We start from the raw sequence: 24,671 nt of genomic DNA, 5'->3' as shown, positions 1-24,671 counted from the left end.
CTCCCAGGCCCAGATACAAAACCTTGCCATTTCGAATCCGGCTACCCCTCATGCAGTTATGATTTTTCTTGCACTAATATTTGTATGTACTGCCGTGCGGGGTGGGGGGCCTCAGTTCCGGGCTGTGCTGGAGGAGCGAAGAAAAAAAATCTACTAGTTTTCAGTCTAAGTACAAGCCTATTTGGCTCGGAGTCCGTTATCGTAGACATCAGTCCTTTTCGCTCAATGCACACAAAGCTGCCCCCACAGACGAGCCGTCCTTCGCGATGTTGACGTGAAGTCTTCTTTCACCTTGCGAGCCGATCTGCGTTTGTGCAATTGCGTCTCTCATCATGGTTCTGAACCCTGGGTAGAACTCCACCACAGATCCGTCCGCACCAACGTCCACCTCGATGTTGTGTCCCTTAAACGCCTCAGTCATATGGAGCAGCGCAGCAATTGGAATCGCAGCCAGGTACGCCGATCTCTTGGCAACTGCACGCGTCAGTTTCTGGATCGCCAGTCTTTCCTCCACCGTTGTTGGCAGTCTCAATGACTGTCTGAGCGACAGCTCCGTGGCTTGCAACTTGGTGGAGTCGTCGATCTCAATCAGAGACAGTACCTCCGAGTCCAGGTCCCATGGGGTTCTTAATCTATGTGGTAGAGACTCGTAGCCAGAGTATTGGGTGAACATCACTCCCTTAGAGTGCAGGTCCACCAAAATGTGTCTAAGGATTTCTCCCAAGAACATACCGGAAACACGCTTCTCGAACATGTGGAAGCCCTTGTTGCTGGTGAGTTCGTCCACCTGGACGTCGTACTTGCTGTTAGGCAGCACCTTCAACTGGTTGTCAAAGGAACCCCACTCGGTGTTGACAACCATGTGGGTGACACCTTGAGCCTTGAGCTTCTCTCTCACGTCGTCAGGGATCTTCTTGATGTTCTCGAGCTTCTCGTTGTAGGCACCGTTGGTTCCTGTACCGAAAATACAGCCAACAAGAGTGGTTCCCTCCTTATTGGATCCAGTGTACGATCTGGCCAACAGTGTTCCGACGGTATCGTTTGCCAAGGCCGAAACGGTGACCGGGACTTTAAGGGCATCCAGATGGCTCTGGAACACTTTCACAACGTCCTTGCCAACACAATCTGGGATATTGAACCCTTTGGTCCATCTAAGCAGAGTACCAGCATTTAAGGCGGATTGAGTGACTGGGAAACTGAAGGTGAACCCAAGCTTGAATTTCTTGCCGTTGCTAGTCTCTGTGGAGTTCTCATGGTGGGTCTTCAAAAACACCTCCACCTTGCTGGCCAGATACGAAAACAGCTCGTCCGATGTGGAAGACATGAGTTCTGCCGGAATGTGCGATTTCTGCTGGATCAGCTTGAAAGTGTGGTCTCCGTTCAACTGAACAGAACAAACACGGAAATTGGTTCCTCCAAGATCGGCGGCAAGAAGAACACCTTTCTCCTTACCGTCGGGAATGGACGTCACGTAGGTGGGTATCATTGGCAGCCCGTACTTGTCCTCGTCGCTGTTCAATCCGGACTTGGCCAACTCGATGAAACGGTCAACACCTTTCTGAAGAACCTCCTCCGAGACGTGGAACTCCTGGACAATTTTGTCAACTTCTGAATCCAAACTCATTTTAATGCAAACAGATAATACTATTTCACGGAGTTTCCAGGTCTTTTAAATGTTGCGGTGCTCTCTATGAAACATGTTGAGTCGCACACGACCTTTCCCCCATCCCACCCACAAAATGGCGAGATAATATATGGGGTCTGCCAACCAGATGTGGGGCACCGCGTTTGTGACCTGGGAATCAGGCAACCTCGCCATGCGTGACACGGACATGCAAAAATAGCACATGCGAAAAACTCGTGATCTCAGATGATGTCATCTCTCGGCTCGCGCATGCAAATTACCTGACACTTTTACAATTGCAACGTCTCGGAGAAGTCAGACAGTTTTTCTCATCTCCGAAACCTCTGCACCACATGGGGTCTTTAATTTTTTTTTGACTTGAATCTATAAACCCATCAATTAATTTTCATCTTCACATGTCACCGGGAAAAACCATATTGGCGTCCAAGATCGCTAAAAAGTTCGCCGACGAGATCCAGGCCAAGGCAGCGTTGCTGGCCAGACGTCCCAAGCTGGTCGGTATATTGGCCAACCCGGACCCTGCTGCCAAGCAGTATGCCGATTGGACATGGAAAACCAGTGAATCTCTTGGATTTGACTACCAGTTGATCCAAGTCGAAAAAGAACAACTCGAGGACCAGATCTACAAGTGCAACATTGACTCGTCGATCAACGGAATCATGGTTTATTTTCCCGTCTACGGTGACGGACAAGATCGCTACTTGCAACAGTGCGTAGCTCTTGAAAAAGACGTTGAAGGTCTTAATTTCCGCTACGTCTCCAACATGTACCACAATATCCGGTACCTGGATGACACGCACCAGAAGAAATCGATTCTCCCGTGCACTCCTCTTGCCATCGTCAAGATCCTCGAATACCTGGGGGTGTACAACCCTTTGTTGAACTACGGTGATAGACTCTACGGAAAGACAATTACTGTTGTGAACCGGTCTGAGATTGTGGGAAGACCACTGGCTGCCCTTCTGGCAAACGACGGAGCCACCGTCTACTCCGTGGACATCAACGACATCCAGACGTACGAGCGTGGCCACGGCTTGAAGCTGAAGAAACACGACGTTTTCGAGTGCGACAAGAGCTTGAAAGAGTGCGCATTGTCGTCGGACGTGATCATCACCGGAGTGCCTAACGACTCCTACAAGTTCCCCACAGAGTATGTCAAGAGAGGTGCTGTGGTGATCAACTTTGCTTTCAACAAAAACTTCAACGACGACGTCAAAGAGAAGGCCTCGTTGTACGTGCCGTCCATCGGAAAGGTCACTATTGCCATGCTGTTGCGCAACCTACTTAGACTTATAGACAACGCCCCTAAATAAACCATACACGTCTTTTGGCCTGCTCTGTCAAGTTTTTCATGGCTGTGCTGCTGGTGAAAAATTCCCAACTTTTTTTTTTCAAACTTTTCACGGCTGTGCTTATTTATATTCGTTTGGGCCCCGAGCAAAGCTTCTTAATTTTTTCGTATTTATTTTGTGCCAGTTTTTCTCAGATCTACAAATTGTTGAGTCATCTGAAACATAATACGAATCAACATGACTGGCTCTGCAATTCGCGTGTTCCGCCAGATCGGAGATATCCGGACGTTTCGCCGCGATTGCTGGATGAAGAACTTGTCGGTGGGGTTTGTGCCCACGATGGGATACCTTCACGAGGGCCATTTATCCCTCGTTAAGAAATCGCTCGAGGACAACGACGTCACTTTGGTTTCAATCTTTGTGAACCCGGCCCAGTTCGCCCCCACCGAGGATCTTGATGCATACCCTAGAAATCTGGGCCGCGATCTCCAGCTGCTGGACTCCATTGTCTCGGACGACAAACTCAGACGGGTGGCCGGAGTGTTCACCCCATCTGTTTCCGAGATGTACCCAAGCGGGATTCCTCTGGATCCTTCTAAGCAGGAGGGTGCCTTTGTCACTGTTGCTGGGGTTTCTGAACAGTTGGAGGGCCAATCAAGACCACAGTTTTTCAGAGGTGTGGCTACCGTGGTCACCAAGCTGTTCAATATCGTCCAGCCCACAATCGCCTATTTCGGCCAGAAAGACATCCAACAGTCCATTGTGATTAGACGCATGGTTTCCGATCTGCTGGTCGACACAAAGATCGATGTCGGAGCCACTGTCCGTGACCAAACAGGACTGGCTCTGAGCTCCAGAAACTCCTATTTAAGCGACGAGGTCCGCTCGCAGGCTTGTGTCTTGTACCGTTCAATGATGGATGCACGCCAAGCGTTCTTGAACGACAAAAGCGTCACCGTGGCAAGCCTCAAATCGCAGATACAAAACCAGATCGCTTCCGTCAATGACAAATTTACTATTGACTATGTGGAGTTTAATTATACAGACAACTTGGAATATCTGGTCGACAATGCCACCATTGACGAAGCCCGCGAGTGTGTGCTGAGTCTTGCTGTTCGTGTTCCTAATAGCAACACCGAAAACGTCGGCACCACCCGGTTGATCGATAACATTCTGTTCAAGAAATAAGTTTCCGCTGCTCTGCTATGACCTTTTGGAACTCATGCTCTTTCCGAGCCTGGTTCTCTCGCGATGTGATGCCCTTCTCTTTGGCGGCATAAAAGATCTCTCCGAATTCGCATAACCACTCGCCTTCAACTGCTGTCACATAGTTCATGTATTCTCTACCAGTCAGTAACAATTCGTGATAAATCACATATTTGGGTAAATCTCCCAGTCCGTAGAGCGAAGCCGTTGGATGTAGTCTCATTTGGAGACCAGTACGCAGGTTGACAAACTCACCGTACTTTTTGAATTGCGCTGCTTGGTGGAAATACGAAGCACACAAACATTTGCGAATAACGTCCCAATCTGGGTTGCTAGTGATTGCCAGTTTTTGTGAGCCCATAATCTGACTGAGTTGTGTGTGGATTTCAACAGCCCGTCTGAGGGACTTGTATTGTAGAAAGTTTTTGGTGCACCATCTCTCCTGGCAACCGTTAGCTTTGAACAGGTTGAAGATATTGAGTAGAGTGAGATGATCGCTTTCTGCAACTTGGAATTTTTCTCTCACCGAGTCGGAACGACGTTGTAGAGCCGCATCATGCGTTGGTCGAACAAAAATAGGCGGGATGGACAGCATTGTGACGATGGTGATCATTTCCTTGGAACATTGGAACTGCGAAAACGAAGAGACGATCAACAGTCGAGAGAGAGCAGGGTCAATAGGGAAATTGGACATCTTTTTACCAAGAGCAGTCAGTTTCCCGAAATTATCCAATGCTCCCAAACACCACAAGTCGTACTGAGCTGTGTTGATAGTCTCGATTGGCGGTTTGTCCAGGAACGGGAACTTGCTTAGATCGTCCACTTTTAGATACTTCAACAGTAAAATGGTGTTGCTGAGGTTCGTTCGCTGGATTTCAGGGATAGGTTCGGGGAACATCTCCTTGAGCGATGCATATTTCGTGTAGAGACGGTAGCAAAGTCCAGGGCCTGTTCTACCTGCTCTTCCAGACCGCTGATTGGCCTGTGCTAACGAGATGGGTGTAATTTGCAAAGTATCCATACCCAGTTTTGGGTTATAAACCTTGAGTTTCATCAGTCCCGTGTCAACAACAAACCTGATACCGTCGACAGTCAGCGATGTTTCGGCAATGTTGGTTGCAACAACACATTTGCGGTACTTTGATCTTCGAAAGATTTTGGATTGCAAGTCGGCAGGAAGAGTCGAGTAGATTGGTAAAACTTGCAAAGGCTCGATACTTGGATCAGACTTTATGAGCGTTTCCAGTTCCTTGGTGAGTTCCTCGCACGTGGTCTCAATATCTTCCTGACCGGTCATGAAACAAAGAATATCTCCTGGCTCGCTGCGAAGATGAACTCTGATGATCTGCTTGACTGCACTGGCAACATAGTCCTGTGCAGCAATTGCACTGAACAGAGTTTCAACCGGATACGTCCGTCCTGGAATGGTGAACTGCTCTGCGTTTCCAAAGAACCGCGAAAACTTGTCTGCATTCATGGTAGCAGAGGTGACAATCAGCTTCAAGTCTCTGCGTCTGGTGAGAACACGCTTAAAAAGCCCAAGCAAAATGTCTGTATTTAGCGACCGCTCGTGGGCCTCGTCCATCACAATGCAGGAGTACTTGTCCAGCTCTGCATCCAACAATGCTTCTCTCAGCAAAATACCGTCGGTCATGAACTTGATGCGCGTCTTTGGAGAAGTTTTGTCTTCAAACCGGATAGTGTATCCGACCTCTTTTCCAACCTTCACGTTCATCTCCTCGCTTACACGCTTGGCAACAGACAAAGCTGCCACTCTTCTTGGCTGTGTGACACCAATTAGTCCGCCAAATTTGCAATATCCTGCTTCGTACAGGAACTGCGGAATCTGAGTGGTTTTACCAGAACCAGTTTCTCCAATCACCACAACAACTTGGTTCTCAGCAATGACCTTCATAAGTTCTTCGCGTGCATGATAGGCCGGCAATTTCCGCCGTTGCTGCTGTAGCGTATTCTTATCGTAAGCCTCGTCGTCAAGAAACGTTTTCTCCTCTTCATCTGCCTTATCATCATCATCTTTTTCTTGCTTGCCTAAGACTCGTCCAAGCCGACTGGTCTTGATATTAGTGGCGTCACGAGCACTCTTCTTGCGATCTTTATTAGCACGACGCTCGTTCACCAGTAGCGATCCGGTCTTGGTGTACTTATACAGATCACCCGTCTTGTCCCTCACTGTATCAATGACCTCTAATTTCTTGGTTGTGATAGTGGCAGCATCGAGAAACGGAGGAGTCAGCCGATGAACAACAAGATCTATATCAGGACTAACTTCATCAACATCAAGCCGCGACCCACTTGGTGGAGCCTTTTTCCGTCGAAACGACGGCCGAATCTCGTCTTCCATCTGGTAATACTCCTCCTCTTCAACCACGGGATGCGACACCGCCTCATCCTGTGTGTACCATTCCCTGTCGTTGTTGATATCCGACTCGTTCTCTGTCTCGGGCTCCGAAGGGGCGGTACTGTCCTGTTCCTTGACAGCCAGATCGTCCGAACTAGTATACAAGCTCGGCTCGGGATCAATGTGCTTCGGCTCAGCTGACACAGCGTCCGGTTCCTGGATGGCAATGTCTTCCTTGTGCAGCTCGGTCTCCTTCAATCTTTGGGCATTCTCCTTGGAAATTTTCTTAAACGTGATTTTCGACTTCTTCAGCGGCTTCGAAACCGGCTCGGCCTCGTCGTCGTCTGAGAAATGCAGTTCAACCGCCGACAGTTCCCGCTTTCTCATCTTTCCTCATCACACCCTCTATAAATTTAAAAGTTTCTTTAAATGAGCCGTTTGCACACCTCGCACCTAATTTTATGGATCCATTTTCAACGTTTGAGTTTTTTTATCAGTGTCGAAAAAGAGCAGATTAAATTGTCCATATAAATACCCTCTCAATAACTACGGTGTTCCGGAACTAACTTGCCTTTGACAGTGTTAGCGATCTAGGTGATACGGACACAAGCATTGAGTGCTTTTTGAGGCTATTTATGTCGGACTTTTGAACTCCGTGTTGATAATGAAAGTTACAAAGAAAAGCAAAAAAGAAGACGCTGTAAGCTTCAAAAAGGACCCAGAATCAAGCTCCAAACTGGACCTCTTATCTCCTAGAATGTGTTTTGATTTTTCTACAGAAAGTGCTTTTGAAAAGGCAGCAAAACTAGACACTTTAAAAAAACAGTCGCACGGCTCTGCAGACCAAATCCCCAACGTCAAGCTTGAGCCCTCATTACTGGTGATGCCCTTGTGCCAGGAGTCGGAGCAGCAAGCAAAGGGCCCTCCTTCGTACACTAAAAAAATATGGAAAATTAATCGGTTCAAGTCCGAGGAAGCTGAGAAGCAGTCGAAACTAATACAGGACGCTCAAAACCTGGTGATGAAGGATTCCTCTGCAAAAACAAACAAACATGGATTCCGCAAGACAAACATCAAGCCAAAGGTCAACAAGGAGGGAAACCCAAAGGAGTTCCTGTTTGTTAACTGCACCCCTACAGCCTCATCGGATGTTCCCGCGGAAGCTTCTGAGGACGATAAAAAGGTTTCAGCGGGACCTGGAAGGGTGTCACGGCTATTCCGTAGTCGCTCTCTCAAGAGAGAAGAAAAGTCCAAGGAGCAGCAGCTAGAGGCTCCAAGAATGGTCCAACCAGACGTCCACAAAGATGACAGGGCTGCAAAAATGCCATTCCTCACCACTTCGCTTCCTGTTCTTGCTGGACCAGACACATCAAAGAAACCTTCGTTGAGAAGACTGTACACCCGCAAGCCGAAGCTGGATCTTCGCAAATCGGGCGAAACGTCTTCGATTACCACTCCATCGGAATTTTCGCTCACTCCAAGCTCAGCCACAGCCGCCAGCTCAACATTCACTCCAATCACCCCGATACTCTCCACGAGCTCATCTGCTGTCTCGATGGTGTCAGGGTCTACTCCTCAGCCGGAATACTTCTTCGGTCCAGGCACCTACTCTACTCCGGCACCAAGCAACGCTGTTTTGGGCACACGCGATCGTTCTGACTCGGGCGACTCCATGTTCCAACAGGTTCACAACAAACAGGTGTTGGCCTCGCCAATGGTTGTCACCCCGTATCAGCAGGACGATGATGATCTTCCTGGTGGGCAGGAGTCCGGATACGAAGATCTCGTGGCTGTCTCGCCAGTTAGCACCTCGATGACGAAAAAAATGAAGACACTCAGACGGTCCAACTCGATTGTTTCTGTCACGTCGGCTTCTTCGCAGTCGCAGTACGCCCCATCGTCCTTGTCCTCGTCTGGATACTACGGGTTGGGCGTTGCGTTCTCGCCAACAAATCCTGCCCCGGGCACCGGCTCTAATCGCTATGCCCTGCGTAACCGGTCTGTTAGCAACGCTGCGATGACCACGCAGAAAATTCCCCTGATGAAGACACACAGTCACCAGAATATGAGTATACCGTCCCGACACTACGCGGAGCCCCCTCATTTTGGTCCAAACGTGCCACTATTTGACCCGCAATTCATAAATCATCCTGATAACGATCCGTCAAGACAACAACATATAGACGCCCAATTCCAACCTGTTCACGCTCCCCCACCAGACATGGTCTACCAACAGTCCCTGTCGCTCGAGGAGCTCAAAAAACAGCACGACGATCTCATCCAACAACACGAATCGACCTTCTATTCGTTTGGGCCAATAAATCAAGACATCAACAAGGGTGCAAGCACCCAAGTCCCACAGTCTTACCAATCCGCTGCTTTTAGACCTACTCATCGGCCTCTCACTTCTCTCTCGAAAGACATCACACCGCCTAAACAAGATGATGCGGAAGAAGAGACTTTTGACCTTTATTCATTTCTTAACGGCAATTTTCATGAAAGGTGGTAGCACTCTGCAACCACTCCTTGCACCGCCGTGAAAATTTATTTCACCTTTTAAATAGTGGAAATATAATTTTTCAGATTTTTTATGCGCATATATTCAAGATTGTTATCTCTGAGTTATCGCCGATTTACCCACATGACCACTCCGATAGACGTTTCCAAGTACGAAGTGATCACTGAAGGGTCTGCCTCCGTTCTTTATCCGCCAAACCAGGTATTCTATAACCCGGTGCAGCAATATAACAGAGACTTGAGTTCTCTGGCTATTCGTGCTTTTTCAGACATCTATCTTCAAGAGAAAGCTGCCAAGAAGCGGAAACACGAAGAATCCGGCGATGCTACAGAATCACAATCGTCTGAGCCCTACTTGCACATTTTGGAAGCGCTTTCTGCGTCTGGTTTGAGAGCTATTCGGTATGCCAAGGAGATTCCACTTGTATCCAAAGTGATAGCTAACGATCTGTCGAAAGACGCAGTTGATGCCATCAACCAGAACATCAAGTACAACGACATATCATCCAAGGTTAAATCCAATATCGGAGACGCTATTGAGGTCATGGCCACTTCCAAAGATCAGTTCCATGTGGTTGATCTTGATCCGTACGGAACAGCAGCTCCATTCATTGACTCGGCCCTGAATTCCATCAAGGACAACGGTCTCATGCTTGTTACATGTACGGATCTTGGTGTTCTGGCCGGAGGAGGTTATCCAGAGAAGTGTTTTGCTTTATATGGAGGAAGTCCTTTACATGGCGACGCTACACACGAATCTGCCTTGAGACTGGTTCTGCACATGATCTCCACGACAGCTGCCAAATACAAGAAGTGGATCGAGCCACAGTTGTGTCTTTCAATTGACTTTTATGTCAGGTTGTTCATAAGAGTCAGAACGTCTCCAATTATGGTGAAGCAGCTGGCTTCAACCCAGATGATCTCCTACAAATGTTCTGGATGCTGGTCCATATTTAACCAGCCTCTCGGAAAATGGACCGAGAATCCAAACTCAACCATCAAACACAACAGCAAGAAATACGGTCTGAGCAAAGGACCACCTGTTGGACCCAACTGTCCGTTCTGCGGTTTTGCCAACCATTTGTGTGGCCCTATGTGGGGAGGTTCTCTTCACAACCCTGAATTTATCGACAAGGTCCTGGACTTGCAAGAAGACGCAGACGAGTCGATTTTCAAGACTCTCCCAAGAATCAAAGGTATGCTCACCATGGCAAAGAACGAACTTGTGGACTCGCCATTCCACGTCAAGACGACCAGCATCTCTGCCGTTCTGAAGGGTCCGTGTCCCTCCATTGACACGTTCGCAGCAGCATTATCCAATCTCGGATATCGCGTTTCTCTGTGCCACTCGTGTCCGGGGGCAGTCAAGACAGACGCTCCTTACGAGGTTGTCTGGTTTGTTGGAAAGCTATGGGCCAAGAAAAATGGAATTACCCCAGAAAAGCTGAATCAGAATACTGCTGGATACAAGATCATGACCGATGACTCCATTGGTCAGAATATCAACCTTTCAGAGCTCAACACGGAAAAGGAAACCGACGACATTACTTGGTTATTCAAAACCAACAAAGAGGCTCAAAAGTTGAAGCAGTTGAGATCCATTAAAATCGTCAGATACCAGGAAAATCCAACATCCAACTGGGGACCGAAAGCAAGACCGCATTAATATTTGTATAATACAATCAATCAGCACGAATCAGTCTGAAAAATCCTGTTTTCTTCAACTCCTTAATATTTGCACACTTATTGATGAAGCCACTCTTCCTGAAGTTCTCTGTGATCTCATTGCATATCAAGTAAAGCTGGAGGTTCCTTGAAGTGAATGTTTCTTCTTTGAATTCAATCTTTTTCAAGGTGGTTGGAAGATCGTTAAGCTTCAGACGAACGATCGTGGACGTTCGATATTGCGAAGACTCGATCTTAACCTTCAATGTCTTAAGCTTCAATTTGCTGATATTAGTCTTGAACAGATCAAAGTATAGAGACTTGGTTATTAGCTCCAGATCTTCCAGGTTCTGTGGAAATGTTCGTAGTATTGAAAACGGATTACCTCGGGAGTTGTTCAAGCGAACCTTGAGTTTGACCAGATCCTGTGGTAGCTTCAAAGTTCTCAATGTAGCTAGAGATATGTCCAGATTCAATTCTCTCAAAGTGGGTGGTAGCTGATCGGGCCACCGTATTGAGTATCTGAATCTCAGTCCCTCTGTAACTGTCAATTTTTCGAGTTTGCACAGTTCAGCAAAGTTGAGCAGCTGAACAATATCGGAACAATCTTGGAGAGATTGCGTGAGTTGTCTGGTTCTACTCGTATCCCCATAGACTTCCAAAGACCTCAAACTTGGTGGTAAGTTCACTGTCTTATCCTTGTATCCCCTAGCTATGTCACACCCGTCAATCACTAGCGTCTCCAAATTTTTTGGTAGCTGGTTCAAAACTTCAAGGTTGATGGACTTATGTTTCAGCAGCATCAGCTTCAAGCTGATTTCTTCGTCCAAATTCTGAATGAAGATCGCAGAGGATTCCAGATCGTCTGTTATTTTGACCTCCATCAGTTTTGGCGGTAGTCTTATTGTTTGGCAACTGCAGTTGTGAAGATGTAGATACCTCAAGTTCTGAACACATGTGAGCACGGTGGGAGCCACCGAGCACCGTACCAGTTTCAATTTTGTAAGCTTTTCGAGAGGCAACAATGCTATTGGATCCTGTATTTGAAAGCCTCTGAGCTCTGTCTTGTATAGCTTGGGTAATGCTATCTGCGCTGGTCTCGTTGAGGAGAGAAGAGCGGTATTTTTGTAAGTCGTCGAATTCAGTTTTAGGAATTCAAGACTACTAGTTGACGATACCAGATCTGAAAGTGATAATGATTCGGAGACAAGATCAACCTCAAGGACTTTGATGATTTTGCCGATAGGTGTGATGGAATTAATCATCCATTCGAGTTCAAACTTTGAGTCATTCGTGTTGAGAAATCGTGCCTGTATTTTGATGTCTCGTGTGTAACAAAGATGAACAAGGCCTTTTAACGCTCTGATCAGCTCGTCGGTCGAGGAGTTCTTGAATATTCGCAAGGAAAGGTGTAAATCAAACTTGTTTGTAGACAAGTTGATTATATCTGCAACCACAGTAGTGCAATCGGCTCTTTGGAATCCGTTGTTGAGGTTCAGGTGGATTGTCTTGAGGTTCTTCGTGAGAGGAAGGAGCCACAAGTTTCTGGTTGTCTCGATGTTCAATCGTATTTCGGCAACTTTGCTAAAGTATAACGAGACCTGCTCGTCAATTTGGGAGTCTTCGTCAAAGATTAAGTGTTCACACGATTCGGTAAGCCAGCTTGTGTTTTTGAATTGTTGTCCAAGTAAATAGTAACGGACCCTAATCTTTCCGGCACGCACTTGTTCGCGTAACTGTTCGTATTCTCGTCCAGCCACCTCGATCCGCATGCTATTTTCCGGCGTCTTGCTAAATTCAGGCTTGGTAGACTGCCGGATCTCAAGCCAACTTTTGTTAGGAAAGTGGAACAAGCACAGTTTCTGGTTCAGCAAGTCATCAAAGGCGTCATCAGCATTAAACTCACCCTCAATTAGACAAGTAAACAGATCGGCAAGTCTGCATTTGACCAAAACCTCATTGAATATAACCAACCTGATCTCGGGAGGCAATAACCTGGTTATTGAAATGAACGCCTCTGTTACCGAATGCTTTTTCACCTCGCCGCTCATTTATAGCATTCGTACTTTTAATAATTAATTTGCACCCTTTTTTGGAGTTATATCCCACATGGCTCTTATCGACTGGGCGGTGCAAAAGGTTTCTGGTGTAGTGTGACAAAAATTTAACCAAGACACAGTCAGGTACCAATGTCGTTGGCCACAGAGCTAACGGTTTTGAGCGAACTAGTAGACGTCCTTGTGACCCCGGAATCTTTTGGGATTGACACAAAAGGGCTGTTCTCATACCTCAATTCTTCGTCACGTCAATCCGCCGGTTCGGAAGTCATCATTCGAACAATAGACTTCCACAGCTTTCAGGAACTGGGATACAAATTGACCTCTCCTTCGCTTACAGTTGACAACCTAATAGCAGTGCTATCTTCCAATGTGTATATTAACAACATCACCGACCTTCAAGAAACAGACCCCGACCAATACTTGCCAGACTTAAGGTTTGTTATCAAAAACACGTTTCTACTTCTCATCACTTTCCTCAAGCGCACAAACCAGCCAAGTCCGGCCGTGTCGCAATTATTAATGCTACTTAATGTCACAATCGTCAACAAGCTCATCAAGATACTCAAGACGCTTAATCATACTATCGAGCTGAGCAGCGAAGAGCTGCTATTGAAGTTAATGCGGTATCAACGTTGATTATTTTATATACATTCACGAATAAATCCGGTTAGCGATCCTGATCCACACGTAATTAGCAAACCTCCGTCCGAGTATCTTCCCTATAACGGGCAGCAGCACAAAGTTGACGAGGGTCTTCAGCTGGGCCAAGTTTTCTTCCCACTCCTTCTGAGGGTTCTGGTACACCAGATCCGTTTCATATGTGTATTCCGAGTCGTCATCACTGCTGTATGCGGCAAGTTCGCTTTCCCCGGTGTGGAGAGCAAGATTTGTGGTGCTCAAATCCATTAGTGGCGAAAACAAGCGTGTACACCAACAGCTTGGATATTTTCAACTAAAATTTCAAGGCCGAACCTCTTTACACCAGGATTTATTTGCTAGTCTTCCACGGGGCAGCAGCACGATTATTAGCGAGGTTCGTGGACGTTTTTACCGGGCTTGGACTGGCGGACAATCCCGGGCTGTCCCAGGTGGCTAGTCCGCTGTTCCGGTAGGTGCCAGCTTAGTGAATTGGGAAATTCTACGATTAACAAGGCTGAACAGGGTCTAACGGTTTGGCTTTTTTCCCCTGTGCCCCACAACTGCACTCTCTGTCAAATGCCGAAGAGCCAAATTGTGCAGACTTGGAGGGGGACCACGGGTGGGGGAAATGAAACATAGCGCCAGATCAATTTTCAGGCAGTGCTGCAACCCCATCTGGTTATGTGCATAACCTTGTAAAGCAGTATGCGGCCTGGTGAATGGTAAACGCTTGAATATGGGGCTAGGTTCGAAAAGAGCTCTTCGTTGGGAGTATGGGTGGAGAATCTGGATCTCACGGCCTCTTATTTCGCATCGGGGTCAAATAATTTGACAGAAGATATTTTTTTGGTGTATGAAACTACTAGGAACAAACCCGTACAAGTCCACGTTGTACGAGCACGCGACCAATTTCCGCTATGACAATACAATCTCAACAGATGATTTTTCCCCAACAGCCTTCATATCTTCCAGGAACCAGCGTCTGAATTTCGACAGACTGAACGATCGAGATTCGGTGCTAGACACGATAAAAGACTATAATGATAAGCTTGTGGATAGCAGCCAGACAGTTGGTGTTCTTAGCACATTCCGTGTCAGTCTGGAAACCTTTAGAGTTCACATGTCTCGGTTCGCTCAGAAGAAGTCTCAAGGAGTACCGTCGACTAGATTCACCAAGAAACGTCAAATTCAGCTTAGTTACTATGGCGAAGACAACGACCCTGAAACGGACAGCTCGCCAGTGTTCATGCGACATTCCGGTATTAAGTACCGTAAATCAAACAAGATGATGGTTACAGGCAAGGAGAGAAGTGCTGATATACAGTACATCAGCTCGACCGAGCCTGCGTTGCAGATCACCGAATTTACGGTTCCCGACGACTATTCGCCAGCCAACTTCAAGGATCAATCTTCAGGGGCCAGTAAACGTCGCTTATTGTCACACGACTACCATCTTGCTTTGGAAAACTTCAACTTCATACCTTTAGCAGACTCGGACCAAAAATTTGAGCTCTACCTTTACCTTCAAGAATGCGCAAACGACCCCGAGACTCCTGCCAACTCTGCTTACGAGCATCTTCTTAGTGAGTTTCTGAACACATTCACGAATTCCAAGTTTACGGACTCTGGAGAAACAGATACAACTTCGAATGACGAAATACTACGCCGCAAAAAACAACGTCCTAGACGACTCGAACGCAAATTAGAACTTAACGATCGGTTACGACGAATACTTGAGTTAAACTGAATTGTATATATATAACATTATTCCAATGATAGATCGCCGAATTTTTCCCGCACCTTCAATTCTCTGGCCTCTCTGATTTTTTGGTCTCTCTTCACGTCGTTCACTCTGCCCGACTCTGTTTTCCAAGCCTTGTCTTCCCTATGAGGCTCTTCAACATCCACATTGAACTTCGAGCTTTCGTCATCCGGCTTTGCAAGCAGGTTTCTGACCTCTTTGGAAGCAACGTAGTGCAGGTTGAGCTCAGATCCGAAAATGTACTTCAGATGAACCAGACGAACATATTCAAACCAACTGGTGATTGGAAGAGCTTTGGACTTGTTCAATTTGAATCTGGAAAGAATCTCCTTCTCTTCTCCCTCTTCGGGCTCTGCTCTTTCAAGACTGTGCAGCACCTCTCTGAAAATCGAACGCGACTCCTTCTTATCCTTCTTGCTCACCTTCTTGGAGGAGTATCTCACCAATTGGTTGATGATACTCTTGAGATCCTCAAAATCGTCGTACGGCTCATCTGGATCATCCTCATCGCCAAAATCAAACACTTCATACATGAGTGCAACCACAATGGCTGCAGCTTTTTGGACTTTCTTACTAAACTCGCTCGATAAGAATGTCATGACCTGTGGAATATTTTCTTGAACCAACGTGTTCACGTCCCTGTTGGCTTTATAAATGAGACTGATGATGATTGCAATGGCATTCAGAGTGTTCACAACCACATCCTCGTCGTTTTCGGAAAGGCCACCAGCGCTATAGCCATCCGCAAGCTCCATCAGGGTCTCAACGCTATCTCCTAGTCCATAGCACTGAGACTCGTCATAAATAACCAGCAATAAGCTGGCGTACGCGATCAAACAACTGGACCTCACGCCCTCATACGTCTCATCGGGACTGTATATTTTGTTGAGAAGCACGGGAAATAGCTGCTCGATAGCAGTGGTTGCAACCTCATCCACATCGCTGGCAATGTATGCAACTGCAGCACGAAGTGCAAACACAAATTCCAGTTGAGACCGCGCACCTTTCACAAACGAAACCAGAAGCTCCAAGTCCGTCTCGTTAACCACGGCTCCACTAGTGCTCAATGGCTTCTTCACAATCATGCGATACAATTCGCCCAAAAGAAACTCCCTCGAGGAAGAATTGATCTTAGACCTGCTCTTTGCAAGGGCCGCTATCACGTCGGAAATCTTGTATATTTTGATCACTCCACCTTCCTCGCCAGGCTCCGCATTGGCGGCACTGGATTCATCTTCGCCATCAATTATGGAACCAATCATCGAATTTGCTCTGCTCTCCTGACGACTCATAGAGATACCAGTAATTGTACTAGGGGACGGAAGAGAGTCATTGTCTTGCAATTTTGCCCGTAATAGGTCATCCAGTCGCATAAAACTCATATCCATGACATCTTGGTCAAACTCATCCGGGTCGGTATCTGTCTTAGGACTTTTCATACTGGGGCTTCGTATACCCGAACCAGAGGAGGCCCGAGACTCGGAGCGCGCAAACTGCTTCAAGGGGGTCCTCATTTCTCGTTGGAGCTGTGACATCTTGCTTATAAAATAAATAGAATTAATTTGCTTTTTTTCTATGCGGCTTTACTATTTATTGTATAATACACATATACAATCATGTCATTAGTGCTCGTCGACTCTGAAAGGACTGATACTGTCTTGACTATCGGACCCGCCTTTGAGTCTCTCAAGTTCTTGTTTCAGATACATCACCTCCTGGTATAGACCTCTGTTTTCCTCGCGTAGCATTTGGATGTAGCGTGATGATAATTCCACGGTAGTGGCTTTGGACGGCACCGTCACCTCGCTCTTAAGAGATTCCGGAATGAACTTCTCGAGATCCTGAATGGCAATGTTCATTCTGTTACGTCTTCCTTGCTCGGCAAGCTTATGAGTCATTTTTCTGTCTGTTTGACCAGACTTGTTTGAGCTCACCGAATTGCTGCGAGCTTTGCCCACATTGAATCCATCTGGGCTGTGACTTGGTTGGCTTTCGTCGGTATTTTGGATCACCGGTGACGTTTTCAACGAGGAAGACCGTGACGACGATTTCGAGTGTCCGTTTATATGAAGTGGTGGAATTATCGCCGACGGAAGTTGTTGATGTTCATGCAAAAGGAAGCTATTAGAGGATGGAAGAATCACGGGCGACGACTGAGCAGACTTGGCGTCATGGTTGGGGTTTTTCAACACATTATCCTTGGGCAGCATTCTTGGCGAGTTCTTCGGAGGCATCTTGGAGAGACTGAACGACATCATAGTGGCAGGAGTAGCTGCAGGTAAGTTTTCGTTGTTCAATGGATCATGTTCCTGAGAGTATGAGTGTTTGCGGGAATCCATTCCTGAATGGTCTTCTTCTTTGATAGGAGGTCTTGATGGCGGGAGCATCAAGTCGTTTGAGGTCGCAGACTCTGGCAGCATGTCAAATCCACTTTGGCCCGGCATGCCTGGTTTAGGCTTGGTTTTGTAAGATCTGCGCGTTCCTGAAACGACAGGGGAAGATGGCTTGGCCAACGGAGATTGTTTTATTCTGGAAGAAGACCCCGTATGTTGTTGTTGCAGCGAGCTTGGGTTTGTAGGGCCGAACAAGGGAGTTCCATTAGGAGTCTTGGATCGTTTGTACGATGCTCTTCGTTGGTCTTCCTCGCTGGTTGATGGAGAAGACTTATTAGGAGTCTGGTTATCTCTTCTTTTCTGACGTAGACTGGCTGCGTTATTGGACTGGGACATGAACCGGCCGCCTTGAAATTCGAGTGCTGGCGACGTCAGCGGACTGAACCCGACTTTTTTCGGCATCCCGACCTCAGAAACGTTCGACATGCCTGGTTGATGGAATCCTGTTCCATATGGAGGGTTTGTCGAATGCTCCAAAGGCGTCACCGCAGGGGACACCAATGGGGTGAACACGTCGTTCGGCCGCACGGCGGTGGTTGGAGCCATGTCTGAGTGAGACTGGTGATCTTCCGAGAAATCATGGTGGAAAATTTGAGCGGGCTCTTGATAGTACTGTTGTTGGTCCATGTCTGAATCTTTGGGTTTATTAGATGAGTGAAATGAAGAGGAGTATTCCTGGTGCCTCTGAGATGGATCATTGTAGTACGAGCCATCGTGAGTATTAAGATGTTGATTGTGTATCATATCATCCAAATGTTGTATCTCCTGAAGATTGGTGAACTCGGACCATTGAAGATCCATGTTTTCAAAATGGGCATCGTGAACCTCCGACGTCCCGTTGGAACCTATAATCGTGCTGTCCGAGCTCGCGACTGGCGGATGAACGCCCGTATCACTTGACTCGTTTGCACCAGACGGATCGGAGTACTGAGTTTGCTTGGAGACATTAGATTGAGGAACCACGCTGGTCATTTTCTGATGAATCATTCAAGGATCCAACAACTATGCTTGAGAACCGGAAAGCTAGTCAAGTATACAGTAGAGTTCCAACAAATAAAGTTCAAAAAAAACCAACTATAAGTTACACAGCATCTACAATAAAGAACAATAAGTTGTAGCTAGGAGGGAGGGTAAAAAATTATTCTTTGCCAACCGTTTTAGGTATCCATACTGCACGGCCTTTGCTTGCAGCGGTCCTAGAGCCTATTCAAACGGTCTACCCGAAGGAATGCGCCCGAGCTTGTTATTGTCCTTGTGCTCCCATTTCCGGGTAAACCCCACGTGCACGGGGAAATTTACTGCTTTATCACACGAGTCAAAACTTGCAGAAGACTGGACTGATAACGTCATTTGTCTGGTGCAAAGGTGTAGCGCGCGACACGACACGATGAAATGTTGTGAAACAAAACCCCGGGTAACCTTTGGTGGAGTGGGTTTTGGAAAATTCAAATAAATAAAATAGATAACCAAGCATGTTTGAGTTTGTCTCGCTTGCGCCGCCGGTTTCGGCAATCGAGCCCACCGAGGAGCCTGACGAGGACTCGTATGATCCTCTTGAGGAGACCGATGTCAAGTCGGAATCCGGCGATGAAACCAAGTCACTCAAGCTCGAACAAATATCCAACACCTCAAAGTCTCAGGCAAGGCTCCTTACTTTTGACGGCCAATTGAACATTCTGGCCGATCCGGGCTGGGACGGTGTTTCTGACCTTCAATACTTGGAACCCTATGTTCCCAACATCCATCTTATCATTCTTTCGCAGACTACGGTAGAGTATCTTGGAGCCTTTGCGTATCTGTTGTACAAATATCCGATTCTAAGAAGAGTGAAGACGTATTCGACATTACCTGTTTCCAAGCTCGGGAGACTCGCAACCATCGAGCTTTATAGATCTGTTGGACTTGTTGGTGCATTGAAAGGTGCCATCTTGGAAGTCCAAGACGTGGAGAACTATTTTAATTCGATCGTCACTCTTAACTACTCGCAATCTGTTTCTTTGACCGGGAACCTTTCTGGAATCACCATCACCGCATACAATTCAGGACACACACTTGGAGGATCGTTTTGGTTGTTGAACAAGGATGCAGAGAAGATCGTTTATGCTCCAACATGGAACCATTCCAAAGATTTCTTTTTGAACCCAGGAAGACTCAACCAAACACATCTCATGAGAGCCACCACGTTGATCAGTGGGTCGGATTTGGGCTCGTCTCTTTCGCATAAAATGAGAATCAACAAGTTCCTGGAACTCGTGCAACTCACGCTGATGAACGGAACATCGATTCTTCTACCCACAACCATAACTGGACGTTTGTTTGAGCTGTTTCCGCTGTTAGACCACCACGTTCCGCCAAATTTTGGGTTCTATCTTCTTTCATTCACGGGGAAAAAGTCGCTCGAGTTTTCCGGTAACATGCTTGAGTGGATGTCTCCAGATATCACCAAGAACTGGGAGAACCAGAACCAGACTCCATTTGAGTCCAATAGACTCAAGCTTGTCTCGTTAAAAGACCTTAACAGTCTTGAGCCTGGCCCCAAGATCATCTTTGTCGATGGTACCGACATGGAGGCCGGATCTCTGTCGCGAGAATGTTTCATGGAGCTCTGTTCCAAGCACAATACCGCATTGTTGATGACGGAGAGACCTGCCGTCAACACCACAGCATACGAGATATACCAGGAATGGGAGCGCCAGGTGAGTGAACAGTCCGGCTCCAAGGACGGTTCGCTGGTTATACTGGACAAGAAGATGTCACTCTCTGTGTCGCGCGAGGATAACTTACGTGGCTCTGAGTTGACTGAGTATAAAAAGAGCGTTGAGGAACGTCGTCATCTTCAGAAGGAGCAAGAGGTTCAGGAACGAATGAACAACGATCTTCTGGACACGATGATCGGAGAAGAAGACGACGATGACGATGATGATAACGATAACTTGTTTGACGAAGCTGAAGCCGAAGAGGAGCTGGAAACCGGAGCCAATGGTGAAATCAAGACCACTACTTCTACTGCTCTGACGCAATCGACCAAGTTGACGAAAGACGAAGACGACCGTATCACTGTGGACAAGATCTTGCAGATGCCTATGGACTTTGATGTTCGTAATGCCAAGGGAAGAAACAGGATGTTTCCGTTCATTGTCAAGAAAGTCACCATCGATGATTACGGTGAGGTGATCAAACACAGTGACTTCATGAGAGAGGAGGAGAAGTTCCCGCTGAAACCTGCTTTCGAAGAGGAGGAGGAAGAAGTTGTTGAAGAGTACTTGGAGAACGGTAAGAGGAAGAAACGGACTGTCAGAAGACAGGTGAAGAAGTCAAGAAAAGCAGCAGCTATTGAACAGTCCAAACCAAAGGATACGGTGTTTAATCTTGATCCGTTGGTGAATCCGCAGGTGCGCACCATTAAGCCTGTTACGGTGGACATTCGTTGCGGACTGGCGTTTTTGGATCTTTCGGGACTTGCTGACTTGAGATCGATGCGGATCACATTCAACTCATTGAAGCCGCGCAAAGTGATTCTGCTTCCAAACACCAGTGACGCATTGATGGGCGGATCGGTCGATGTTATGAAGGCTGTGATGAACCAGCAAAAGTCCAAGATGATGGACCTGTACAAGTCAGACACCGCTGGAATTCTCAACACCGACTATCTGCGTCCGAAACTGAACGAGAAGATCGATCTGGGTAACGTTGTCACGTCGTACGACCTTGTTGTTTCGAAAGAATTGGACGGTCTTCTCAACTGGCAGACAATCACCGGCGGATACTCCATTGCCCATGTTTTCGGAGAAATCCTGCCTGTTGCCGAGGGAGAGAAGCTGCTCAAGTTAAGTCCACCTACAAACACCAGCATGATGCCTGTTTCGAACTACATCAGCATCGGAGACATCAGATTGACTGAGCTCAGACGCAAACTGACAGAGCTGAATCACGTGGTGGAGTTCAGAGGAGATGGAACTCTTGTTGTCAACAACCAACTCGCTGTTCGCAAAATCAGCGACGGGAATCTTGTCATTGACGGTGGAATGAGTCCACTTTTCTACCAGGTTCGTGGATTGGTCCAAGATATGTTGGCCTATGTCTGATAAGATACGGCTATAACTGAATTTTTTCTCCATCTGTTTAAAGCCGCACGGTTATGACGAAATATCGTATATATCAATTAATTACAGAAAAAATAATTTAGATACACTTGTACTTTACCCCAATGGCGGTTTCCACGGCCTCTACTGCCGGCATAATTGCCGGGTTTGATCCGCTCGAATATCTAACGTCTCAACCATACACTTTGCTATTGTTCCAGATGGTGGTTATCTTAACCTTTGCGCAAATTGTCAACTTCCCCTTGTCTGTCATTAGACAACCACGAGTTATAGGAGAGGTTATCACTGGTATTTTGCTGGGCCCTTCGGTGATGGGCCACATTCCAAACTTCACCAACAAGGTGTTTCCGACCGCTTCGATTCCTGGATTGACGGATATCGCCAACATTGGTGTTTATCTGCTGCTGTTCATGGTTGGTTGCGAGGTGGACACCACGTTTATCAGGAAACATCTCAAGATCGCTCTTACTGTTGGTATTTTCAACATGGCCGTTCCGTTTGCGTTGGGATGTGCTGTTTCTGTTGGACTGTGGAACGAGTATCGCAAAAACGACGACACGTTGCAACCAATCGAGTTCACCACCTATATGGTGTTTATCGCAGTGGCCATGTGTATCACTGCGTTCCCGGTTTTGGCCAGAATTCTCACGGAACTCAATCTCATCAGAGACAAGGTCGGAACCATTGTGCTGGCCGCAGGGATAACCAATGACCTGATCGGGTGGATTTTGTTGGCCCTGAGTATAACTCTGGCCAACTCCACCTCGTCTATCACCACATTGTACATCTGTCTGGTGACAATAGGCTGGTGTCTTTTCTGTGTTTATCCATTGAGATACCTGCTAAGATACATTCTGACCAAAAACGGAGACCTGGAGAACCCGAACGGACCTTCACAGTTCTCCACCGCGCTGATCCTCATCATGATGCTCTCGTCTGCCTTTTTCACCGATATTATTGGAGTGCACCCGATTTTCGGTGCGTTCATCATTGGGGCCATTGTTCCACGTGAGAACGGCTATGTTGTTCGACTCGCCGAGAAGATTGAAGACCTGGTCAACCTGGTTCTTGTTCCGCTCTACTTTGCGCTCGCAGGACTCGGTGTGAACTTAGGACTACTCAACCAAGGAATCGACTGGGCCTATATCGTCTGCATCGTTGTGGTTGCACTGGTTGGCAAAGTCTTTGGAGGATTCGTTGCTTCCAAGGTGTTTGGACTGTACAAGCGCGAGAGCTTGGCTGTTGGGGTTCTCATGTCCTGTAAAGGTATTGTTGAGATTGTTGTTTTAAACACTGGACTCAATGCGGGTATTCTGTCCCAGAAAACGTACTCCATGTTCATTGTGATGGCTCTGGTTGCAACGTTTGTGACCACCCCGCTCACATTGCTGGTGTATCCACAATCGTACCGGGACAAAGTGAAAGAGCTAAGAAAACAGGCCGAGGAGTCTGCATCTAAAAGTTCTATGGTGAGCTCTGTGGACGAAATCAAGTTCCAGAGACTGGTTCTCCCTGTGAACGAGCTAGAGACTATCTCGACGGGCCTGGTGTTGCTGGACTACATTTGCGAGCCAACCAAACTGCCTGTTCTGGGAGTCAATGTCAAGGTGTTGACCCAGAGAACAGCAGACCTTCTGCAGGCTTCGATGCTGGGTAACCAGAGTTTGCGGTTTGACAAGGAGCAACTGAACCCGCTGCTGAGCATCCTGAAGGTGTTTAGCGACTTGAACTCCATTCCGTTCAGTTCGGAGATCCTGTTTTCCATGCCTGGCGACTACTTCAAGACGATGATTGCGTCGTCGAACTGTGCGCGCAACGACCTGCTCATGCTCACGGTATCCAACAAGGAGTACCTACGGAACCCGGACCTGGTGGCCGAGCTCGCACAACTGAGTTCCCCCACCGACGTGCACAAATGTCTATTGATCAACAACAACCAGGAGCTTGCCAAGACGGCCGACGTGGACTACACGGACGGAGACTCGATTTTCTCCAAGGAAACCATTCTGAACCCTGAATCGCTGCACTTTACGACACTAACGCTTGTTCTGAGCAACACTGTTACCACTTCGCAGGACCTTGTTGCGCTGAAACTGTTCTTTCTGATGGCAGAGCACCGCGACATTGCGTTGGCCAACGTGTGTGTGCGCGGCGACAGCGAGCTGCTGGGCCTGGTGCAAACACACATGTCGCTCGTGAAGGACGAGCACGTGACGCTGACGGTGCACGAGAGCGTGGCCGCGTTCGAGGAGCATCTGGCCGAGAAACACTCGTCGATGAAAGGCAACGTGAACGATTTAGTGATCATTGCCAACAACAGTGACAGCGAGCAGTTCTGCCGGCTGTTTGTGTCGAACAACGACCGGCTCGTTATTACGTACTGAACAGATATAGATTAGATATATGCCGAGCTATTAAAACAGAATCCGGTACAGAATAAACAGCACCAGGAGCGATACCATAGCCACCGGGGCATACTGTTTGAGCAGTAGCTGGAAGTTGATTTTTTCGGCGTATTTCTTGTACTTTTGCGACTGGGTCTTGAGGTTCGACGAGAGGTCTTGCAATTTGTCGAGCGAGTCGCCTCTATAGAGCAAGTCCTCGATGTTTTTATTCATAATCATCTTGACGTCCACAAGATCGGTGTTGAGCTTGTCAAGGTTGGATTGTGCTCTGGAGTCGCTGTAGATCTTCTTTGTCTTGATGATGAAGGACTCGAACTGGATGAACTCGTACGGCTTGAGGTTCTGTTTGGCAAGATCGTTGGCGTAGATGTGGCTGAATTCGTTGGAGATCTCGGATAGATACGAAAACACGAGCTTTTTCGGGAAACTGCTGGTGGTGATGCACACGTAGATCACGTCGTCGATGATCAGGTAGTGCAGAGTGTGAGCGCCGGACTCGATTGATGCTCTGGGCTCTGAGGTTTGCGGGTTGAGCTTGAGGATGATGAGCTTGCACTTTTTCTTCAATTCAAGCAGCCCGGCGTCCTTGTCGTCGTCCATCGACCCGGCCAGAGGCAGACCTGGC

General features: G+C 47.3%; 21 protein-coding genes across 21 annotated transcripts; 10 read left to right on the top strand and 11 right to left on the bottom strand.

The window, feature by feature from the left end:
- Positions 1-208: 208 nt before the first annotated feature.
- OGAPHI_003717 (uncharacterized protein) lies at positions 209-1,624 on the bottom strand (the record flags this gene model as incomplete). Its single annotated transcript, XM_046204719.1, has 1 exon — positions 209-1,624. The coding sequence occupies one exon, from the start codon at positions 1,622-1,624 to the stop codon at positions 209-211; it is 1,416 nt and encodes a 471-aa protein (XP_046060735.1).
- On the top strand, positions 393-1,174 carry OGAPHI_003718 (uncharacterized protein; the record flags this gene model as incomplete). The annotated part of the gene is made up of 2 exons (XM_046204721.1): positions 393-639; positions 762-1,174. 2 exons carry the CDS (start codon positions 393-395, stop codon positions 1,172-1,174), a joined length of 660 nt encoding a protein of 219 aa, XP_046060736.1.
- A 416-nt stretch (positions 1,625-2,040) lies between the features above and the next one.
- OGAPHI_003716 (uncharacterized protein) lies at positions 2,041-2,958 on the top strand (the record flags this gene model as incomplete). Its single annotated transcript, XM_046204718.1, has 1 exon — positions 2,041-2,958. The coding sequence occupies one exon, from the start codon at positions 2,041-2,043 to the stop codon at positions 2,956-2,958; it is 918 nt and encodes a 305-aa protein (XP_046060734.1).
- OGAPHI_003715 (uncharacterized protein) lies at positions 2,044-2,998 on the bottom strand (the record flags this gene model as incomplete). The annotated part of the gene is made up of 2 exons (XM_046204717.1): positions 2,044-2,685; positions 2,966-2,998. The coding sequence occupies 2 exons, from the start codon at positions 2,996-2,998 to the stop codon at positions 2,044-2,046; spliced, it is 675 nt and encodes a 224-aa protein (XP_046060733.1).
- Positions 2,999-3,174: 176 nt separating this feature from the next.
- Positions 3,175-4,125, top strand: OGAPHI_003714 (uncharacterized protein; the record flags this gene model as incomplete). The annotated part of the gene is made up of 1 exon (XM_046204716.1): positions 3,175-4,125. The coding sequence occupies one exon, from the start codon at positions 3,175-3,177 to the stop codon at positions 4,123-4,125; it is 951 nt and encodes a 316-aa protein (XP_046060732.1).
- Positions 4,115-6,889, bottom strand: OGAPHI_003713 (uncharacterized protein; the record flags this gene model as incomplete). Its single annotated transcript, XM_046204715.1, has 1 exon — positions 4,115-6,889. The coding sequence occupies one exon, from the start codon at positions 6,887-6,889 to the stop codon at positions 4,115-4,117; it is 2,775 nt and encodes a 924-aa protein (XP_046060731.1).
- A 277-nt stretch (positions 6,890-7,166) lies between these two features.
- On the top strand, positions 7,167-9,011 carry OGAPHI_003711 (uncharacterized protein; the record flags this gene model as incomplete). The annotated part of the gene is made up of 1 exon (XM_046204713.1): positions 7,167-9,011. One exon carries the CDS (start codon positions 7,167-7,169, stop codon positions 9,009-9,011), a length of 1,845 nt encoding a protein of 614 aa, XP_046060729.1.
- OGAPHI_003712 (uncharacterized protein) lies at positions 7,511-8,176 on the bottom strand (the record flags this gene model as incomplete). Its single annotated transcript, XM_046204714.1, has 2 exons — positions 7,511-8,032; positions 8,117-8,176. 2 exons carry the CDS (start codon positions 8,174-8,176, stop codon positions 7,511-7,513), a joined length of 582 nt encoding a protein of 193 aa, XP_046060730.1.
- Positions 9,012-9,143: 132 nt separating the features above from the next.
- OGAPHI_003710 (uncharacterized protein) lies at positions 9,144-10,685 on the top strand (the record flags this gene model as incomplete). The annotated part of the gene is made up of 1 exon (XM_046204712.1): positions 9,144-10,685. One exon carries the CDS (start codon positions 9,144-9,146, stop codon positions 10,683-10,685), a length of 1,542 nt encoding a protein of 513 aa, XP_046060728.1.
- Positions 10,686-10,701: 16 nt separating this feature from the next.
- On the bottom strand, positions 10,702-12,735 carry OGAPHI_003709 (uncharacterized protein; the record flags this gene model as incomplete). Its single annotated transcript, XM_046204711.1, has 1 exon — positions 10,702-12,735. The coding sequence occupies one exon, from the start codon at positions 12,733-12,735 to the stop codon at positions 10,702-10,704; it is 2,034 nt and encodes a 677-aa protein (XP_046060727.1).
- Positions 12,736-12,873: 138 nt separating this feature from the next.
- OGAPHI_003708 (uncharacterized protein) lies at positions 12,874-13,380 on the top strand (the record flags this gene model as incomplete). The annotated part of the gene is made up of 1 exon (XM_046204710.1): positions 12,874-13,380. One exon carries the CDS (start codon positions 12,874-12,876, stop codon positions 13,378-13,380), a length of 507 nt encoding a protein of 168 aa, XP_046060726.1.
- Positions 13,381-14,236: 856 nt separating this feature from the next.
- Positions 14,237-15,130, top strand: OGAPHI_003707 (uncharacterized protein; the record flags this gene model as incomplete). Its single annotated transcript, XM_046204708.1, has 1 exon — positions 14,237-15,130. One exon carries the CDS (start codon positions 14,237-14,239, stop codon positions 15,128-15,130), a length of 894 nt encoding a protein of 297 aa, XP_046060725.1.
- Positions 15,131-15,147: 17 nt separating this feature from the next.
- On the bottom strand, positions 15,148-16,680 carry OGAPHI_003705 (uncharacterized protein; the record flags this gene model as incomplete). Its single annotated transcript, XM_046204706.1, has 1 exon — positions 15,148-16,680. The coding sequence occupies one exon, from the start codon at positions 16,678-16,680 to the stop codon at positions 15,148-15,150; it is 1,533 nt and encodes a 510-aa protein (XP_046060723.1).
- OGAPHI_003706 (uncharacterized protein) lies at positions 16,229-16,429 on the top strand (the record flags this gene model as incomplete). Its single annotated transcript, XM_046204707.1, has 1 exon — positions 16,229-16,429. One exon carries the CDS (start codon positions 16,229-16,231, stop codon positions 16,427-16,429), a length of 201 nt encoding a protein of 66 aa, XP_046060724.1.
- Positions 16,681-16,767: 87 nt separating the features above from the next.
- On the bottom strand, positions 16,768-18,525 carry OGAPHI_003704 (uncharacterized protein; the record flags this gene model as incomplete). Its single annotated transcript, XM_046204705.1, has 1 exon — positions 16,768-18,525. One exon carries the CDS (start codon positions 18,523-18,525, stop codon positions 16,768-16,770), a length of 1,758 nt encoding a protein of 585 aa, XP_046060722.1.
- A 485-nt stretch (positions 18,526-19,010) lies between these two features.
- OGAPHI_003703 (uncharacterized protein) lies at positions 19,011-21,623 on the top strand (the record flags this gene model as incomplete). The annotated part of the gene is made up of 1 exon (XM_046204704.1): positions 19,011-21,623. One exon carries the CDS (start codon positions 19,011-19,013, stop codon positions 21,621-21,623), a length of 2,613 nt encoding a protein of 870 aa, XP_046060721.1.
- On the bottom strand, positions 19,637-21,656 carry OGAPHI_003702 (uncharacterized protein; the record flags this gene model as incomplete). Its single annotated transcript, XM_046204703.1, has 4 exons — positions 19,637-19,903; positions 19,982-20,337; positions 20,761-21,184; positions 21,411-21,656. The coding sequence occupies 4 exons, from the start codon at positions 21,654-21,656 to the stop codon at positions 19,637-19,639; spliced, it is 1,293 nt and encodes a 430-aa protein (XP_046060720.1).
- Positions 21,657-21,745: 89 nt separating this feature from the next.
- OGAPHI_003699 (uncharacterized protein) lies at positions 21,746-24,025 on the top strand (the record flags this gene model as incomplete). Its single annotated transcript, XM_046204700.1, has 1 exon — positions 21,746-24,025. The coding sequence occupies one exon, from the start codon at positions 21,746-21,748 to the stop codon at positions 24,023-24,025; it is 2,280 nt and encodes a 759-aa protein (XP_046060717.1).
- OGAPHI_003701 (uncharacterized protein) lies at positions 21,854-22,566 on the bottom strand (the record flags this gene model as incomplete). Its single annotated transcript, XM_046204702.1, has 2 exons — positions 21,854-22,354; positions 22,501-22,566. 2 exons carry the CDS (start codon positions 22,564-22,566, stop codon positions 21,854-21,856), a joined length of 567 nt encoding a protein of 188 aa, XP_046060719.1.
- OGAPHI_003700 (uncharacterized protein) lies at positions 22,783-23,406 on the bottom strand (the record flags this gene model as incomplete). Its single annotated transcript, XM_046204701.1, has 2 exons — positions 22,783-23,143; positions 23,204-23,406. The coding sequence occupies 2 exons, from the start codon at positions 23,404-23,406 to the stop codon at positions 22,783-22,785; spliced, it is 564 nt and encodes a 187-aa protein (XP_046060718.1).
- A 30-nt stretch (positions 24,026-24,055) lies between the features above and the next one.
- Positions 24,056-24,646, bottom strand: OGAPHI_003698 (uncharacterized protein; the record flags this gene model as incomplete). Its single annotated transcript, XM_046204699.1, has 1 exon — positions 24,056-24,646. The coding sequence occupies one exon, from the start codon at positions 24,644-24,646 to the stop codon at positions 24,056-24,058; it is 591 nt and encodes a 196-aa protein (XP_046060716.1).
- Between the last annotated feature and the right edge of the window lie 25 nt (positions 24,647-24,671).

The sequence above is a fragment of the Ogataea philodendri genome, assembly GCF_020536065.1.
Source record: "Ogataea philodendri strain CBS6075 chromosome Unknown scaffold2, whole genome shotgun sequence".
Taxonomy (NCBI): domain Eukaryota; kingdom Fungi; phylum Ascomycota; class Pichiomycetes; order Pichiales; family Pichiaceae; genus Ogataea; species Ogataea philodendri.
Note: the sequence above shows the minus strand (reverse complement) of the source record. Positions and strands in the feature narration are given on the sequence as shown.